A 19,791-nucleotide genomic window follows, 5' to 3' on the forward strand; every position below is an offset into this window, starting at 1 on the left:
TGAACTTCTCTATTTAGCTTTAGTTTATAGAACCGTCAAGTTACGTTTACGACCACACAATCTAAGGGTACTAGTGGTATTTGCTTAAAGTATTTCTTCTTTTCTTATACTCGCCAGATATTGCCGCATGAAATGAAACGAATGGAGCCGTTAGTACTGAACCCATAAATTAATAAATACTCTCTTTGTCCCAATTTATAAAAGGTGTTTGATTGGATACAGGAGAAAAATGAAGAACTTTTTAACTTATGATCTAAAATAAGTAACATAAATTTATATGGCTATATATGGTCAATATCATTAAAAGTTAAATGGAAAGTTTAAAGTTACATTATTACTATTATTAAATGTCGAACTAATCGAATTTTAATTCTGGATCCACTTCTCTCTTTATATCTATATCCAAATAGCTTACAATAATCTATATAAATCTCCACTCCCTCTTTTCAACGTTCACTGACTAGCACACTACCATAAGCTCATATCTCCACTCCTACAATACAAATTTCCCACTGTCAAAAATATCATTTCCAACATGTTAGGACATGTGCAGTCTTCGTCTGAAAATCACATTGAACAAATTTGCATTCTTGAAAAACAAAGAGAAATTTTCGAACGTCTTTACCAGTGCCAACAACAATTTTCTTCTTTGCCAAATCAAAATCTTGTCCAATTCAACAGTTTGATCAGTGAACATACAATGGAATTCAATCAATCTCAGAATTTTCCCATAAAATTTGATCCACAAATGGACCACAATTCGCCTAGCTTGAATGTGATTCGAGGAAAACAGAGGAATTGGGCAGGCTCTGATTTTACCAATAATTCTTTGGAATTGGATCGTCAATCTTTATCTACACTCGAGAATTCATCCATCACAAGAACGTCAAGCAAGAAAAGAAAAGCAGAGGTTTGTAAATGTTGATTTCTCACTACAAAAAATAAATTCGAGGCTATGAATTTTGTCACTAATCTATTGCTAAGTGCTCGTAGCTAACAGAATCCTTCGCTAATTTGTTGCTAAATAGAATTAGCGATGGATTTATTGTTACGCTACAAAATTTGTCGGTTGTTAATTTCTTAAATTTTTTAGTAGTGTCTATTTTTCTTAATAACGTTTCGTCCAAGCTAACTTGTACGTACCTTGTTATTCCATTAAGCAAGTAGTTACCTCCCAACAATACAAGTAGAGAGCAGAACTCTTTATAACATTCATACTGTATAACAACATTTTACTGGCTAACTTTTTTTTTTTTTGAACTAATTTTTCATGTTATGCTTAACTATATATTCTTTATGTCAGCATTTCAGTATAACAGTAAAACAATAACCAGACATTTCTAAATTCCAATGTTGTTTGACTGTATTTGATATCTATACTCATCAAGATTTAGGCAAACAAAAAGAAATCACCCGACCTTTTTTTGTCTTTGCAATTTGAGCCCTGATTTCCAATGTTGTTTGTTTTTTTAGTATAATTCACTTAAATTTGAACATTGATCAGTAAAGTTATAAAGCTGAGTTTTCTTTTGTTTATTTTGTTTAGCAGTTTTATGAGGAAGATGGATGTAAAGCTAAAAAACATGAAGGAGAAGGAGGGGAAGAGAAGTCAGAGATCACAGTGAAAAGTGAAAAAGGGAACAATTCAAAGGAGAATTTAGAGGTTAAAAAACCTGATTATATTCATGTAAGGGCACGTCGTGGCCAAGCTACTGATAGCCACAGTTTAGCAGAGAGAGTAAGCGTTACTACAATAAATATCATCTTTCTACATTAGAGAATTTTAAGCTGTTTTAGAAAGCGAGCCTTGAAATAACAGTAAAATTGTCTCCATGTAACCTATACTGATGCTTGCGTCAGGGTAGGCTGCCTACAGTACATCCCTTTAGGATGTGGCCTCCCTGGACTTTGGATGAACGCGAGATGTTTCGTGCACCGAATTGCCTTTTTAGTAATTTAACCTGCTGTAGCGATGGCTACCGGTGAATTTATATCGCCTACTGGCTATAAATTTAAGATGTTTTAGGAGCAATGATAAAGTTATTTTCGTGTGACTTATAGATTATGCATTCGACCCGTGAAATCAGCTATTGATGCTTGAGTCAGAGTAGCCTGCCTACATTACACTCATTTGAGGTGTGACCCTTATCCTGAGTGCATGCAGCATGCTTCATCCACCAAATTTCCCTTTTTAGTGCATTCTAACCTATTGTGGCTGTGGCATCTGTGAATTTATGGAGCCAATCCTAGCTATTTCGGAATGAAACGTGTTGATTTATTTATTTTTTTGGAATTGGCTAAGTTTAATCAATCAATTTTTGCAGGCAAGAAGAGCGAAAATTAGCAAGAAGATGAAAACTTTGCAAGATTTAGTCCCAGGTTGCAACAAAGCGATTGGAAAGGCAGGGATGTTTGATGAAATCATCAATTATGTTCAATCTCTTCAGAAACAAGTCGAGTTCCTTTCCATTAAACTTGCTACTTCCAATTTTAACACAGATAACTTATTTGCCGAGGAGTTTCCAAATCCAGCGTGTTTACAAAACAACCTTGTACAACAGCAACAAGGAAACACTATTGGTGTTGCACAAATGTTATCACAAAGAAGAGAAAATTGTTTGATGTCATTCCCAGAGGCTTTTCTTGATTCTTCACATGTTCCGGTAATTTTGTTCGAGCCTACGCTCTATGTTGATGTTAGGATTGGAAAAGTCTTCTATTCATAATCGGAACAGAATTACAATAGGAGGAGCAATTCTCACACTCAACTATTACAAAAAACCAATCCTAAACTTAATACCTATATCTCACTTAAGTGTTTTCCTTACTATTTTTCTCTCTTGCTCTTGGTGATGCTACAATTGATAGAAGGCTTCCCTATTTATAGGGATGAAATGAACCTATTGATGTCATTTGTGACTCAAGCAAGAACTTGACAATTACCCAAATACAAGGAAGATGTTTTCTTCCTTAAAACAAGGAATATGTTTTCTTCCTCAAAACAAGGGAAATGTTTTCTTCCTTGTTTTCTTCCTTAAAATGAGAGAGATGTTTCCTTCCTCAAATTATGGGATGGACCCAACAAATCTCCCCCTCCAGTCCCATACACCTGAAGGAGGGTACACTGGCTTTTAGTTTGAGTGTATGCCGACAAGTTCTTTGCACAATTCGAACTTGTCTCTCGGTACCACCTTGGTCAGCATGTCTGCAGGATTGTCGTTTGTGTTGATCTTGGAGAGCTTCAGTTCATGTTGCTCGAATGCTTCTCTGAGCCAGTGATATCGAACGTCAATATGTTTTGTGCGTGAGTGGTACCTCGAGTTTTTGCTGAGATCCATAGCGTTTTGACTATCACAATGAACTGTGTATTCTTCTTGTCGGAAACCCAGTTCTTGAAGGAAACGTTTCAGCCACATAAGCTCCTTCCCAGCTTCAACTGCGGTAATGTATTCGGCTTCTGTGGTTGATAGTGCTACACACTTTTGTAACTTGGATTGCCATGACATAGTTCCCCCTGCAAATGTGAATATATAACTCGAAGTTGATTTCCTGCTATCATAATCTCCTGCCATGTCAGCATCAATGTAACCTTCCAAAATCGGCTTAGCTCCCCCATAGCACAAACATAGTCTGGATGTACCCTTCAGGTACCGTAGTATCCACTTGACAGCTTCCCAATGTTTTCTTCCTGGATTTGATAAGTATCTGCTCACAACACCGACAACATGAGCAATGTCTGGCCTTGTGCACACCATTGCATACATCAAACTTCTAACTGCTGAAGAGTAGGGCACTGCTTTCATCTTCTTCTTTTCTTCTTCAGAAAAAGGACAACTTTCCTTGCTCAACTTGAAGTGATTTGCTAGTGGTGTACCAACAGGCTTGGTATTTTTCATGTTGAACCTTTTGATCACGCGTTCAACGTATTCCTCTTGTGACAAGAACAACTTCTTTGCCTTTCGATCACGAATGATTTTCATGCCCAAGATATGTTGTGCAGGGCCTAAGTCTTTCATATCAAAGAACTTAGACAAATCTTTCTTCAAGTTGAAAATCATAGTTGCATCCTGGCCTACTATCAGCATATTATCCACATAGAGCAGAAGGATGATAAATTTTCCATCGGGGAACTTCTTCAAGTACACACAATGATCTGCAGTTGTTCTTTTGTATTGATGTTTCATCATGAATGAGTCGAACTTTTTGTACCATTGCCTTGGGGCTTGTTTGAGACCGTAGAGACTCTTCCTTAACTTGCAAACGAGATGCTCTTTCTTTGGGATTCGGAAACCACCGGGCTGCTCCATGTATATTTCTTCCTCCAAATCACCATGCAGAAAAGCTGTTTTCACGTCCATCTGCTCAAGTTCAAGATACATACTTGCCACCAATCCGAGAACCACTCGGATAGACATCATCTTCACAACCGGCGAAAAAATCTCATCAAAGTCGATTCCTTCCTTCTGTTGGAAACCTTTGACTACGAGCCTTGCCTTGTACTTCACGATATTTCCGCTAGCATCTTTCTTGAGCTTGAAGACCCATTTGTTCTTCAAGGCCTTCTTTCCCGGAGGAAGTTTCACCAACTCATATGTTTGATTCTTTTTTAAAGAATTCATTTCTTCCTCCATGGCCGCCAATTGGATTTTTCACGATGAGATTGAGCTTTTTGAAAGTTTTCTGGCTCCCCCTCGCTGGTAAGAAGGATCCGTTCTGTTGGCGAGTATGACCTTTGAGGGATTAACCCTCGTGCAGAACGTCGAACTTGATTATTTCCAGCTGCGTCTTGGGGTGAAGGCTCCCCCTGCTCAAGAATTTCTTCGTTTTGATCATCATCAACATCTGCCGGATCAATGTTTTCTTGTTCATCATGGACATTATCATGAAGTTCCTTGTTGTTGAGAGGAATGTGTGGTGATTCAGGGACATCATCTGGAGCATGATAACTTCGTTTCTTGTTGATTGTTGGAGCACACTCATGAAACTGGTTTTCATGGAACACGACGTCTCTACTTCGAATCACTTTCTTCATTTCGGGATCCCACAGCCTGTATCCGAACTCTTGATCTCCATAGCCGATAAAGATACATGGAGTTGATCTGAGATCAAGCTTCTGCCTCAACTCCTTGGATACATGCACAAATGCCTTACACCCGAACACTTTCAAGTGAGAATATGAAATATCTTTCCCAGACCATATCTTTTCTGGAACTTCAAAGTTCAATGGGACTGAAGGTGACCTGTTTATAAGATAACAAGCTGTCAGAACAGCTTCGCCCCAGAATGGCTTTGGCAGTTTATCTATACTGAGCATGCATCAGACTTTCTCAACAATAGTGCGGTTCATTCTTTCAGTTACACCGTTATGTTGTGGTGTTCGTGGCACCGTTTTCTCATGTCTGATCCCATGTTCAGCACAATATGCTAAAAACTCCCAAGAAGTGTACTCGCCTCCATTGTCGGATCGGAGGCATTTCAGCTTCTTTCCAGTCTCCCTTTCAACCATAGCATGGAATGTCTTGAAACGATCAAATACTTGATCCTTCAATTTGAGACAATAAGCCCAAACCTTCCATGATGCGTCGTCGATGAATGTCACGAAGTATTTGCTACCACCAAGAGATTCTTCTTCAATGGGTCCACACACGTCAGAGTGGACAAGGCTCAACAACTCGGAACGATTCTTTCTGGTGGAACTGAAAGAAACTCTATGTTGTTTCCCGAATAAACAGTGATCACAGGGATCCAAAGTTACGTCTTTATCTATAGAGATGGCTTCTTTCTTTGCAAGAGTCGTCAATCCCTTCAGACTCATGTGGCCAATCGTCTATGCCACAAGTTTGGCGATGTCTCTTCTTCAACTGCATTGAGACTCGGTCAATACAACTTTACATTGGTTTTGTAAAGAGTACCACAAATATGTCCTCTAGCAATAACCATAGAGCCTTTGGACAGCTTCCACGTACCATCCTTGAACAGATTTCCATACCCCTGTCGATCCAGAGCTACTCCTGAGATTAGATTCAATCTCAGATCCAGAACATGACGAAACTCTTTCAACACAAGTGAGCTTCCATTGCTGGTTTTTATGTGCACATTACCAATGCCAACAATGCTCGAGAAACTGGTGTTGCCCATCTTCACAACGCCGTGGTCTCCAGATTTATAAGTACTGAACAAATCCCAGTGTGGAGTGGCATGGAATGATGCAGCAGTATCAATCACCCACTCAGTATCATTTGTGCCCACGTGTAGGCATGCTTCCTCTCCGCATGTAACAAGTGCAATGTCTGGTGACACGGTGACCATGGTCTCACTATCTTCCTTCCTCGAACTCTGGTTAGTTTGAGGCTGCTCCCGTTTAAGCTTTCGACACTCCACCTTCTTGTGGCCATAGTTTCCACAATAGTTACAATAGCCCTCAAACCAAGTGTTGGTATCGACGGACTTTCCCCGCTCTCGTGATCTCCCTCGAACTTGAGATCTTCCTCTACTTTGACCTCGACCTCTACCTTTGCCTCGGCCTCTTCCTCTACCTCCGCTTCTACCCCCGTTGCGTCTACTATTTTCAGAAACAATGGCATATGATTGATCTACCCTGGCTTCTTTTCTTCGCGATTCCTTGTTTATTAAGGCGTCCGTGACCATCTGCATGGTCACCTTACCATTGGGGGCGGAATTACTGAGAGTGACGACAAGAGTCTCCCAGCCATCCGGTAGGGAACTTAGGAGCAAGATTGCTTGCTCCTCATCTTTGAGAACCCATTCGACTGCACTTAGCTGGTTCACGAGATCTTGGAACTGACTTGTGTGTTCTGTGACAGAGGTACCGCTACGTAGCTTATGATTTACCAATCGCCTCATCAACAATGTTTTATTTCGAGTCGTTTTTGCTTGGTACATGCTCCCAAGCTTTTCCCAAAGTTTGTAAGCACTCGTTTCCTGCGCGACATGATGGAATACACTATGGTCAATCCACTGTCGAATTTGTGCGACCGTTTTCCTATTCATTCTTGCCCATTCTTCGTCTGTCTTCTTGTCGGGTTTGGCACCTTTATTTTCAAGCGGCTCGGCTAAATCCTTAAAATTTAACAAGTCCTCCATACGAGGTTTCCACATGTTATAATTTGAGGATGTTAGCAGAATCATGGTATCCGATGATGATTTCTCCATGATAAAGTGCACCTAATCTGCTTGTACTGGACTGTGGAAGCAGAATTAGGCAAAACGGGACTCACGGTTGAATCCGGAATGGTCGAAAACCTAGGGAACTGGTCTGACCAATCTGAAAATCGGACAAAAACAGAGTGAACCGGGCTGCACTAATTCAAACCGAACCGGGCCGGTTTAACCACTAGCTGGTTGAAAGAGTCAACAAAAGGATGATGTGGCAGTTGGACTTTGACCAGATCTGGTTCTGGTCAAACAGGTTGGTCGGATCGGGTTTCTCCGGTCGTCTTCTCCGGCGAGCTGGTGGCCGGAAGGTGGCGAAGCGGCGGCGGCGGCGATGGTGGACAGAGAAACTTTGACTGTACTTTTGGGGATCTTCCGGTGGTCGAAAAATTCCAAAAAATATATATTCGGAATCCTCGGAACGAGATCTTTCTAATGGTATACTCAGAGCACAATTTTGGGACAAAAAAATTTTGACTGAAAATTTTACGAAACTTTAAAAGATTGGCCTGGAAGATTAACCAAGCTCTTGATATCACTTGTTAGGATTGGAAAAGTCTTCTATTCATAACCGGAACATAATTACAATAGGAGGAGCAACTCTCACACTCAACTATTACAAAAAACCAATTCTAAACTTAATACATATCTCTCACTTAAGTGTTTTCGTTACTGTTTTTCTCTCTTGCTCTTGGTGATGCCACAAATGATAGAAGGCTTCCCTGTTTATAGGGATGAAATGAACCTATTGATGTCATTTGTGACTCAAGCAAGAACTTGACAATTTTCCAAATACAAGGAAGATGTTTTCTTCCTTAAAACAAGGAATATGTTTTCTTCCTCAAAACAAGGTAAATGTTTTCTCCTTGTTTTCTTCCTTAAAATGAGGGAGATGTTTCCTTCCTCAAATTATGGGATGGACCCAACAGTTGAAACATAACAAAATTAAGTGGTAATTAAAACTGGGTTCTTTCTAACAGCTTAATCTTTTAGACGAAGTGGTCACAACATTAATTTGACATGGTTACTGATGTCGATGCCAACCCAAAAAACAAAAAAACAAAAAAAAAATCCACATGTTGGCTTCAGGGGCGGAGGGAGGAAGGGCCAAATTACACTGTTTAAACAAGGTTAAAATTATTTTTTATGTATAGTAGACTTTGAACTCCCTATGGCTTCTTTGTGTGTTTACTTTTTCATATTTTGAACCCCTTAGTGAAAATCCTGACTCCGCCACTATTTGACTTATGAAAAAGCCGGGCTAACAGGGGCGTGTTGAGAGATAATATGCGTGTTGAGAGATAATATAATTAAGTAATTAAAAATGTGCTCGTATTTTCTTGTATCTGAAGGGAAATTGTTTCATTGCAGGCATTACAGCAGCTTCCAAATTTTGACGCCGATCTACAACGTTTTTTTGGTCTACGCTTTCAGTAGTAAAGGAAGTCCGAATTATTTATTTTAAGGTTGGTTTTGGCTTGACTAGTTAAATTGATTTGAAAATCAAAGTTTTTTTTTTCTTCATATTTTATCCGACATTATTTTTGTTTATGATTTTGCAGGTGCAGGAATGACAAATTGCTATTATAGTGGATATGGTGCCGCAATGCCCAATGGCTCCTAGTGCCATTCCACAGCCTTCTGGTTTAGTCCGCAAATTTTGAAATTAGCAACTACAGTACAAATTTTCTTCATATCTTCTAGTAATACATTTATTATTGGGCATATAAGAATATGTTCACATGTATAGCCAATGTTGCAATAGTCTATTTGGATGTAATAATAGATTGATTTTGTTATCTTTTCATCTCTTCCTCCCTTCGGTGTTTTATGCGCTTCGATGAAAATATACTGATGTAAGAATTTTACAGCAGTAAAATGCCTCAATAGTCACTTCCAGTGATTGACCACCAAAATCACTCAAATTTGTTGTACTTTAAAAGCCATTCAACTTTGTCTAGTTAGCTTTCATGGTCCTCCAACTTTTCCTAGAAAGATTTCATGATCATTTTAGCTGGAAATGCAATCTCCGGTACCTATTTAATGACACCACAGATATAAAAAAATTAGGGCAACTTATATAAATAACTACATCTTAATGCTTGCTTCCAATCTGTAGCTACCTTTTTGCTATTTACAATTCGTACCTACATTTAGGCATTTTCACTATATTTGGCTGTATTTGAATATACTGTTCAACCTTATTTGATGTCACATGTATTTGTTAATTTCTCTCAATACGTGTGTATTCAAAATGATCTACTTAAGTGCATTTAAATACATGACAGAGGCTGTGTATTTTAGTGTGTTTATATATTGATGTATCCTTTTGTTATGGGTGTAGTTGAATGTATTCGACTGTATTTGAATGTATTTCAACAAAATTTCAGATGCAAAATTTAAATACACTGTATTTACACGAAAAATTGTATAGAAACATATATATATATATATATATATATATATATATATATATATATATATATATATATATATATATATATATCATTCAAATAGCATATATAGTCAAATACATCTGGTTTGCACCCAAAATACAATCAGCCAACGACTGTATTTGAATGTCTTTCAACAAAATTTCAGTTGCAAAATTTCAAATACATTGTATTTACTCTAAATATTGTATACAAACATATGTACATAGATCATTCAACCAACACATACAGTCAAATACATCTAGTTTGCCCCCGAAAATACAATCAGCCAACAACTGTATTTGACTATATTTCAACAAAATTTCAGATGATAAATTGCAAATACACTCAGATATAAGATACAACAAAGAGAAGAAGCCATGAATTCTGATATCAGTCAAATCTAAGAAGCGTAATGGCGGAGCCATGAATTCCGGTATCCATCATATCTGAGAAGCGTAATGGCAATGGAGGAGGCAGTGGCGTTTTTTAAATCTAGTGGTGTCATCGTGGAGGAGAAAGAGGCGGAGGGGGAAATGCTGTTATATCCCGCATTTTTGCATGTTCGGAAAAATTCGAAATGAATTCGACTTGTAAGAAATAAGGCCATAATTTGTTTTTTATTCAATATATGGGTGTTGTTCATGAAATGTTGATGTGGAAACATGGAGGAAGGTCAAGGGAAAAATGAGAAATTTTAGAAATTAGTTTCGGGAATTACAAATCAAGACCCATAACTAATTGGGCTAAAAAAAAAAAAAAGGAAAACAAGAGGCCCAAACAAAAAGGGGTGGCCGGCCATGGCTATGGGAAAAAGGCCCAATCCCATTATCAAGAAAGACCAATTAAAATAAATAGAGGGGCGATTCTTTCTTCAACACAATAGAAGTTTCAAGAACAAAAAAGAGAGAGAGAGAGAGAGAGAGCACCAAAGAGGCATTCGGCCACTTCAAGTTTTTTTTTTTTTTTGTGGAGCTCAAATCTTTGGTTCAAAACTCACCTCTTTTGAATTCCTATTAAGTTGGAAGCCCTCTTCAATGTGATACAAATTTGGAGGCAAGAAAGTACTTTTTTTTTATCAAGTGAAAATTCTTGAAAAAGGTAAGAATTCTACTCTTTTTATCTTGGAAGAATTTTATATATATGTTGTAGTATATGGAAGTGAATGTAAAGTATGAGAATTTTGTGTTATGGGTATGTGGGTGTGTGGCCGAAAATGGGTAAATGGAAAGGGATGATCAAAATTTTATTTATTATGTTAATTGTGTTGTAATGACCTTTTTATGCAAATGGAAGAATTCTAGTTCTAGTTGGCATGAAAAATTTGTTGTTAAGTTGTTGTCGGAAAGTATGTGATGTTATTATAGATTATGTAATTATGAGAATGGAATTGTTAAAGTGCAAATTTCGGTTGTTGTTGAGGAAATTGGAAGATGAAAAATGTGTTGTGAATGTTGTGTCGAAAGTTGGATATTTCGGATGAATTCTAGTCTTGGTGGGATTTTTGTATATTTTACAGAATGGTATGAAATGCCTTCAAATGCTTTTGAACGATATTGAATTGGTAATGAATGTGTAAGTGTCGATATTGGCTTGGAAAATTCGTAGTTGAATTGAATGTCGATGAATTATGTTGAAAGGAAGGTTACTAGTGTTGGAATGCATTTTAAATTGGGTTTTGATGTTATTGGTTTGGTTGTTGGTATTGTTGGTATGGTTGTTGATGAATTTGGCCGAGTTTAATTCTCGGGGATGTTGAATTTACAGGGGAGGTGCTGCCGAAATTTCGGTAGACAAATACTATTAGAATTAAAATTCTAAGTACTTGTTGCTAATTTTTGAAATTGATAATATTACTGTAGATATTGGAGAGCCCGAGACGTGATCGAGATTTCGTAGTGAGCGATCGAGGTTTAGTAGTGAGCGATTAAGGTATGTAAAGCTTACCGTTCTTCCTTTTTTTGGCATGACCTTTATGAAATAAATGAATGAGATATATGTATGCTCCAAAGAAAAATTCTACTCCTAGAGCCGCTAGAATGGCCTATGTATTTGATTCCATAAACTATTCCATACGACTTGTCACATGCCTATGATGTTTGAAGTATTAGTCGACACGTTTCCGGATCTGGTTTGAAAAATAATTGATATGGCCTAGGTTTGGACATGTATATTTCGAATATGTGCAAATGCTTCTAAGACTCCGTTTGAAGTGCCCTATAATGTTATTTGAAAGTTCCTCAATATGAATGATACTAAATTTTCAGAAAATGACCTATGATGTGTTTTCGAAAGTTTTGTAATTTGGAAGTCCGTAACTTTTGTATATTAATTTCCGATGGACTCGATGCCTACCTTGAGCCTTTTAATATCAGTAGGTATATGTATTTATCCGTCGAGTCTTGGAATTTATTTAAATATGTGTATGCATATGGTTTCTGCACTACTCCGCTCGTGCCTACTACTATGATATCGTTCGCCGGATCCCGGGCCGGTTTTGTGATCGTGCGCACTATGTTATATTCGGGAGTATGATGTGTTACGGTTCCCGAGGCCTCGCCATAGGGTCGGGTTCCGCTTATATACGGCGTTATGATGTGATATGATATATGACATGTTCTGATATTGTGATGTGATATGATGATATGATATGTTCGGAGATTGTACAGAGATTTGAAACCTTCTGGAGTATGATGTGTTGTGGCGCCAGCGTCGGAGTGGCGACCACGTTCCTGAGCCTTATGCATGATTTTCATTTGCATGATATATACATATACTTTCTGTACAGATTTTGATATACCCATTCTGTATCCATATTCTGTACTCCTCACTTCGGTTATGATTCGGATTTCTGTATTTCATGCTTTGCATACTCAGTACATATTTCGTACTAACCCTCTTTCCTCGGGGGGCTGCGTTTCATGCCCGCAGGTGCAGACGTTCGTTTTCGTGATCCTCCAGTAGAGGACACATATTCTACTACTTGGATTACTCCTTTTGATTCGGAGCTCATATTTTTGGTACATATCTTCTGTTATACACACTCTGTATATATGACTATTTGGGTACGGCGGGGCCCTGTCCCGTCATATGTTCTGTTATGTTTTGTAGAGGCCTGTAGTCATATATGTGGGTCATGGGTCATGTTTGTTCGTTTGTGATTATGATTTGGGTCTTAATGCGGCCCCGTTTACTATTATGGCCCAAACGGCCCATTTGTCTGTATATGTGTATATATCTGGCGATGTGTATCATGCCAATCTATTGGGTTTGGATATGATGTTTCTGTACGGGCGACCGCTTAAGATGATATTTTCTTTCCGTATTTGCTTAAAATGACGTATGTTAAGTTTGAATGAATTTTGATATGTCGATCTGGTACATAAGTCTGTTTGGGTGTCCAAATAGGGCGCCAGTCGCAGCCCACGGGGCTAGGTCGTGACAGAAGTGGTATCAGAGCGGTTTGTCCTCGGAATGTCTACAGGCCGTGTCTAGTAGAGTCTTGTTTATCGGTGTGTTGTACACCACATCTATAAACAGGAGGCTACAGGACATTTAGGGTGTTACCTTTCTTTGAATCTTAGATCGTGCGATAGAGCTGTGCTATTAGGATGACTCTTTTCTGACCGGCTGTTATATTTTTCAGTGATGCCTCCGAAGGAGACGACGGCTGCCCAGAAGGGCAAAGCAGTGGCAGGAGAGACCAACCAGGCACAGAGAGCTACTCAGACTCGTACTCAGACTACGTCTGATACTGCGCCGCAGTCAGCGGGCTTCGCTACGCCATCATCATCAGAGGAGCCTGGAGCGACTCCACCATTAGCTCCAGAGACTCTAGCGCCCGAGCCTCCATCTCCTCTGCCAGGGGCGGAGGACAGGGCGATGAGAGAGGCCGTGCAGTTATTGACGACACTAGTAGCAGGTCAGGCTCGCAGACGCGGGCTAGGAGGTGATGATATGGACAGACGTGACAGTCTGAGGGTTCGGGATTTCTTGACTTGTGGTCCCCCAGAGTTTTACGGGTCAAAGCCCGAGGAGGATCCCCAGGATTTCATTCGACAGATGCAGCGTGCGTTGAGACTGGTCAGGGCTTCTGAGACTGAGTCTGTCGAGCTGGCTTCACACAGACTACGGGATGTTGCGATTAATTGGTATGAGTCATGGAAGCTGTCCAGAGGTGAGGATGCTCCACCGGCCGTATAGGATGAGTTTGTAGCCGCCTTTCTCAGCCACTTTTTGCCCCCAGAGTTGCGGCGGGCGAGGGTTGACAGATTTCTGCAGCTGCAGCAGTGAGGCAGGAGTGTCCGAGAGTACAGCTTGGAGTTTGATTCTCTGGATAGATAAGCACCTGCCATAGTAGCTGAGATGCCTGATCGGATGCACCGGTATGTGATTGGATTGGATCGCTATTTGATTGACAGTTGTATGGCGATAGCATCGCAGACTGGTATGGACATTGCTCAGTTACAGGCTTATGCGCAAGGGATGGAGGACCGACATAGAGAGGACCAGTCGAGCAGAGATCGTGATAGGAGACCGCCCAAGCGGGCTAGGTCAGCTGGGTATTCTGGAGAGTCTCGAGGCGGACAGCCTCAGCATCAGCGGTCCAGTAGATATCCTCCTCCATCAGGCCGGAGTACACAGTCTACAGGGAGATGATTTGGCAGTGCAGGGTATTCCGGAGCGGGCCAGAGTTTCAGAGCCTCGGGTTCGCAGACGAGCAGGGGTCCCAGTCAGTCTAGGCCACCCATGCCCCGGTGTTCTTATTGTGGGAGGTCACACCCAGGAGAGTGTTACAGGGCCACAGGTGCCTGTTTTTCTTGCAGCCGCCAGGGCCATATTATGAGAGACTGTCTGTTGGCGGGTGGTTCTGGTGGTGCAGCTCAGTCGACGAGATCAGCTGCTGGTTCGTCTTCTACTCCTTCAGCTATGCGCCCTGCGGGGCGAGGTATGTCAGTTCCAGCGGGCCGCGGTAGAGGCCGTGGTGAGGTTTCTGATTCCAGCGGCCCTTCGAACCGCATATATGCATTGGCTAGCCGACAGGATCAGGAGGCGTCGCCAAATGTTGTCACAGGTACATTATTGGTTTTCTCTCGGGCTGTATATGCATTGATCGATCCGGGTTCCACTTTATCATATATTTATCCCCTTGTCGCTAGTAAAATTGGGATAACACCTGAACCTATAGAACTGTTCGAGGTAGCTACGCCGGTTGGGGATTTTATTATAGCGAGGCAGGTATATAAAGACTGTTCCGTGATTATATGTGGTCGTTGTACTAAGGCCGATTTGGTAGAATTAGATATGATGGAATTTGATGTTATTATGGGTACGAACTGGTTAGCCTCCTGTTATGCTAATGTTGACTGCCAGAATAAGGTAGTTCATTTTCAGTTTCCAGGGGAACCAGTTATAGAATGGGCAGGAAATACAGCATCGCCGAGAGGTAAGTTTATTTCATACCTCAAGGCTAAGAAGATGATCCAGAAAGGGTATATCTATCATTTGGTTCGAGTCCATGATACTAAAGCAGAAACACCTACTCTCCAGTCAGTTCCGGTTGTTAATGAATTCCCAGATGTGTTTCCGAACGAGCTTCCAGGCCTTCCCCATGAACGGGAGATAGACTTCACGATAGATGTGCTGCCAGACACTCAGCCTATATCTATTCCTCCTTATAGAATGGCACCTGCAGAATTGAAAGAGTTGAAAGAGCAGCTGAAAGATCTATTAGAAAAAGGCTTCATCAGACCCAGTACGTCTCCCTAGGGAGCGCCGGTATTATTTGTAAGAAAGAAAGACGGGTCGCTGCGGATGTGTATTGATTACAGACAGCTGAATAAGGTGACGATAAAGAATAAATATCCCCTCCCCCGGATTGATGATTTATTTGATCAGTTGCAGGGTGCTAAATATTTTTCGAAGATAGATTTGCGTTCGGGCTATCATCAGGTGCGGGTACGAGAGGCAGACATTCCAAAGACTGCTTTCAGGACCCGATACGGGCATTATGAGTTCAGAGTGATGTCTTTTGGGCTGACTAACACTCCAGCAGTGTTTATGGATTTGATGAATCGGGTATTCAGGCCGTTCCTCGACATGTTCGTGATTGTGTTTATTGATGATATTCTGGTTTATTCACGATCATCAGAGGAGCATTCAGATCATCTGAGGACCGTACTTGGCACACTGCGGCAACAGGAATTATATGCTAAATTCTCCAAATGTGAATTCTGGTTAGCTTCTGTGGCATTCTTGGGGCATATCGTTGGAGCAGATGGTATTTGGGTTGATACGCAGAAGATCGAGGCTGTGCAGAATTGGCCTAGGCCCACGACACCGACCGAGGTACACAGTTTTCTGGGATTGGCCGGATATTACAGGATATTTGTGGAGAGTTTCGCTTCTGTTGCAACACCCTTAACAAAGCTAACTCAGAAGGCAGCAAAATTTCTGTGGACCGATGCTTGTGAACGCAGCTTCCAGTTGCTGAAGGAAAAATTAATTACAGCCCCAGTTCTAGCTCTTCCAGAGGGATCAGATGGGTATGTTATTTATTGTGATGCTTCTGGTATTGGGATAGGTTGTGTACTAATGCAGCACGGTCGAGTTATAGCCTATGCTTCCCAGCAGCTCAGACCGCATGAGATAAATTATCCCACTCATGATCTGGAATTAGCCGCGGTGATTCATGCTTTGAAGATATGGCGGCATTACTTATATGGGGTCCATGTTGATATCTATACGGACCACAAAAGCCTCCAGTATATTTTTAAGCAAAAGAAGCTGAATTTGCGACAGAGAAGATGGCTCGAATTATTGAAAGATTATGACGCCGATATTTTGTATCATCCTGGAAAAGCTAATGTTGTGGCAGATGCACTTAGCCGCAAATCTATGGGCAGTTTGACCGACGTGCAGCCAGAGAAGAAGGAATTAGTTCGTGAAATTCATCAGTTAGCCAGCCTTGGAGTCCGTTTGGCCGATTCTGGAAATGTTGGGGTTTCTGTCCGAGAAGTTGCTGAATCATCAATTATGGAAGAGGTAAAACAGCGTCAGTTCGAGGATCCTATTCTGGTACATTACAGAAATACAACCATTGATAAGGAAAAGGCCCAATTCGAGATGTCACCTGATAGGGTATTGCTATATAGTGGCAGGTTATGTGTGCCTGACATTGCAGGGCTGCGGTGACAGATTATGGGAGAGGCACATTATGCTCGGTATTTTGGTCATCCTGGATCCACTAAAATATACCACGATCTTAGATGCTTATACTGGTGGGATGGTATGAAGAGAGATATTGCAGAGTTCGTTGCTCAGTGCACGAATTGCCAGCAAGTTAAGATCGAGCATCAAAAGCCCAGCGGATTGTTACAGGAAATGGAAATCCCAGCTTGAAAATGGGAAATAATTAATATGGATTTCATTACAGGTTTACCGCGCACTCCACGCAGGTATGATTCTATCTGGGTTATTGTTGATCGATTGACAAAATCGGCCCATTTTCTTCCAGTTAGGACTACTTATTCGGCTGAGGATTATGCCAGATTGTATATTAAAGAGATAGTAAGGCTTCACGTGGTTCCCATATCTATTATAACCGATAGGGGTGCTCAGTTTACAACAAATTTCTGGAGGTCATTTCAGGAAGGATTGGGGACTCAGGTGAGTCTTAGCACAACATTTCATCCTCAGTCCGACGGGCAGGCCGAGCGTACTATTCAGATACTGGAAGATATGCTGCGGGCCTGTGTTATTGATTTCAGAGGTAGCTGGGATGTTCATTTGCCGCTTATCGAATTTGCTTATAATAATAGTTATCATTCCAGCATCCAGATGACACCGTATGAAGCCTTATATGGTAGAAAGTGCAGATCTCCGATTGGTTGGTTCGATGTGGGTGAAACAAAGTTGATCGGGCCAGATATGATCCAGCAAGCAGTCGATAAGGTAAAACTCATTCGGGAATGGTTATTAGCAGCTCAGAGTCGACAGAAATCATATGCAGATAAACGACGTCGACCGTTAGAGTTCCAGATTGGTGACTGGGTATTTCTGAAAGTGTCGCCTATGAAAGGTGTAATGAGATTCGGCATAAAACGAAGGCTCAATCCGCGATATATTGGGCCTTATCAGATTATTCGGAAGATAGGTGAGGTCGCCTACGAGCTAGATTTACCATCCGATCTGGAGGCAGTACATTCGGTATTTCATGTGTCAATGCTTCGTAAATGTATTGGTGATCCTTCCAGAGTATTCCCCATAGAAGATATTCAGGTAACGGAGGAATTGTCCTACGAAGAGCAACCTGTAGCTATTCTGGATCGTCAGGTGAGGAGACTACGCACCAAAGATGTACCCTCTGTCAAGGTCTTGTGGCGAAATAATAATAGAGAAGAAATGACCTGGGAAGCGGAGGACGAGATGAAGAAGAAGTAACCTCACCTGTTTCCTATGCCTTCAGGTAATCTAAATTCCGTATTTGGTTATGTTGATTAATGAATGATTTATATGTGCTGCCCATATAAAGAACCTCCCCCAAAATGTTTATAAGACCTATAAGGCTAATTTAACATTCGAAGACGAATGTTCTAAAGGGGCGGAGAATGTTATATCCCGCATTTTTGCATGTTCGGAAAAATTCGAAATGAATTCGACTTGTAAGAAATAAGGCCATAATTTGATTTTTATTCAATATATGGGTGTTGTTCACGAAATGTTGATGTGGAAACATGGAGGAAGGTCAAGGGAAAAATGAGAAATTTTAGAAATTAGTTTCGGGAATTACAAATCAAGACCCATAACTAATTGGGCTAAAAAAAAAAAAGGAAAATAAGAGGCCCAAACAAAAAGGGGTGGCCGGCCATGGCTATGGGAAAAAGGCCCAATCCCATTATCAAGAAAGACCAATTAAAATAAATAGAGGGGCGATTCTTTCTTCAACACAATAGAAGTTTCAAGAACAAAAAAGAGAGAGAGAGAGAGAGAGAGCACCAAAGAGGCATTCGGCCACTTCAAGTTTTTTTTTTTTTTTGTGGAGCTCAAATCTTTGGTTCAAAACTCACCTCTTTTGAATTCCTATTAAGTTGGAAGCCCTCTTCAATGTGATACAAATTTGGAGGCAAGAAAGTACTTTTTTTTATCAAGTGAAAATTCTTGAAAAAGGTAAGAATTCTACTCTTTTTATCTTGGAAGAATTATATATATATGTTGTAGTATATGGAAGTGAATGTAAAGTATGAGAATTTTGTGTTATGGGTATGTGGGTGTGTGGCCGAAAATGGGTAAATGGAAAGGGATGATCAAAATTTTATTTATTATGTTAATTGTGTTGTAATGGCCTTTTTATGCAAATGGAAGAATTCTAGTTCTAGTTGGCATGAAAAATTTATTGTTAAGTTGTTGTCGGAAAGTATGTGATGTTATTATAGATTATGTAATTATGAGAATGGAATTGTTAAAGTGCAAATTTCGGTTGTTGTTGAGGAAATTGGAAGATGAAAAATGTGTTGTGAATGTTGTGTCGAAAGTTGGAGATTTCGGATGAATTCTAGTCTTGGTGGGATTTATGTATATTTTACAGAATGGTATGAAATGCCTTTAAATGCTTTTGAACGATCTTGAATTGGTAATGAATGTGTAAGTGTCGATATTGGCTTGGAAAATTCGTAGTTGAATTGAATGTCGATGAATTATGTTGAAAGGAAGGTTACTAGTGTTGGAATACATTTTAAATTGGTTTTTGATGTTATTGGTTTGGTTGTTGGTATTGTTGGTATGGTTGTTGATGAATTTGACCGAGTTTAATTCTCGGGGATGTTGAATTTACAGGGGAGGTGCTGCTGAAATTTCGGTAGACAAATACTATTAGAATTAAAATTCTAAGTACTTGTAGGTAATTTTTGGAATTGATAATATTACTGTAGATATTGGAGAGCCCGAGACTTGAGTCGGGATTTGTTTGGCGAGTGATCGAGATTTGGTAGTGAGCGATCGAGGTATGTAAAGCTTACCGTTCTTCCTTTTTTTGGCATGACCTTTATGAAATAAATGAATAACATATATGTATGCCCCAAAGAAAAATTCTACTCCTAGAGCCGTTAGGATGGCCTATGTCTTTGATTTCCATAAACTATTCCATACGACTTGTCACATGCCTATGATGTTTGAAGTATTAGTCGAC

General features: G+C 40.2%; 1 protein-coding gene across 2 annotated transcripts; it reads left to right on the plus strand.

The window, feature by feature from the left end:
• Positions 1 to 462: 462 nt before the first annotated feature.
• LOC132619274 (transcription factor bHLH79-like) lies at positions 463 to 8,980 on the plus strand. 2 transcript variants are annotated; one of them, XM_060334221.1, is made up of 5 exons: positions 463 to 910; positions 1,547 to 1,738; positions 2,325 to 2,663; positions 8,545 to 8,639; positions 8,736 to 8,980. In XM_060334221.1, the coding sequence occupies exons 1-4, from the start codon at positions 536 to 538 to the stop codon at positions 8,608 to 8,610; spliced, it is 972 nt and encodes a 323-aa protein (XP_060190204.1). In that variant the 5' UTR covers positions 463 to 535; the 3' UTR covers positions 8,611 to 8,639; positions 8,736 to 8,980. The 2 variants fall into 2 exon arrangements, with proteins under 2 accessions (XP_060190204.1, XP_060190205.1); XM_060334222.1 differs by having other exon boundaries at positions 1,550 to 1,738.
• Positions 8,981 to 19,791: the final 10,811 nt, after the last annotated feature.

The sequence above is a fragment of the Lycium barbarum genome, chromosome 11 (genome assembly GCF_019175385.1).
Source record: "Lycium barbarum isolate Lr01 chromosome 11, ASM1917538v2, whole genome shotgun sequence".
Classification (NCBI taxonomy): Eukaryota; Viridiplantae; Streptophyta; class Magnoliopsida; order Solanales; family Solanaceae; genus Lycium; species Lycium barbarum.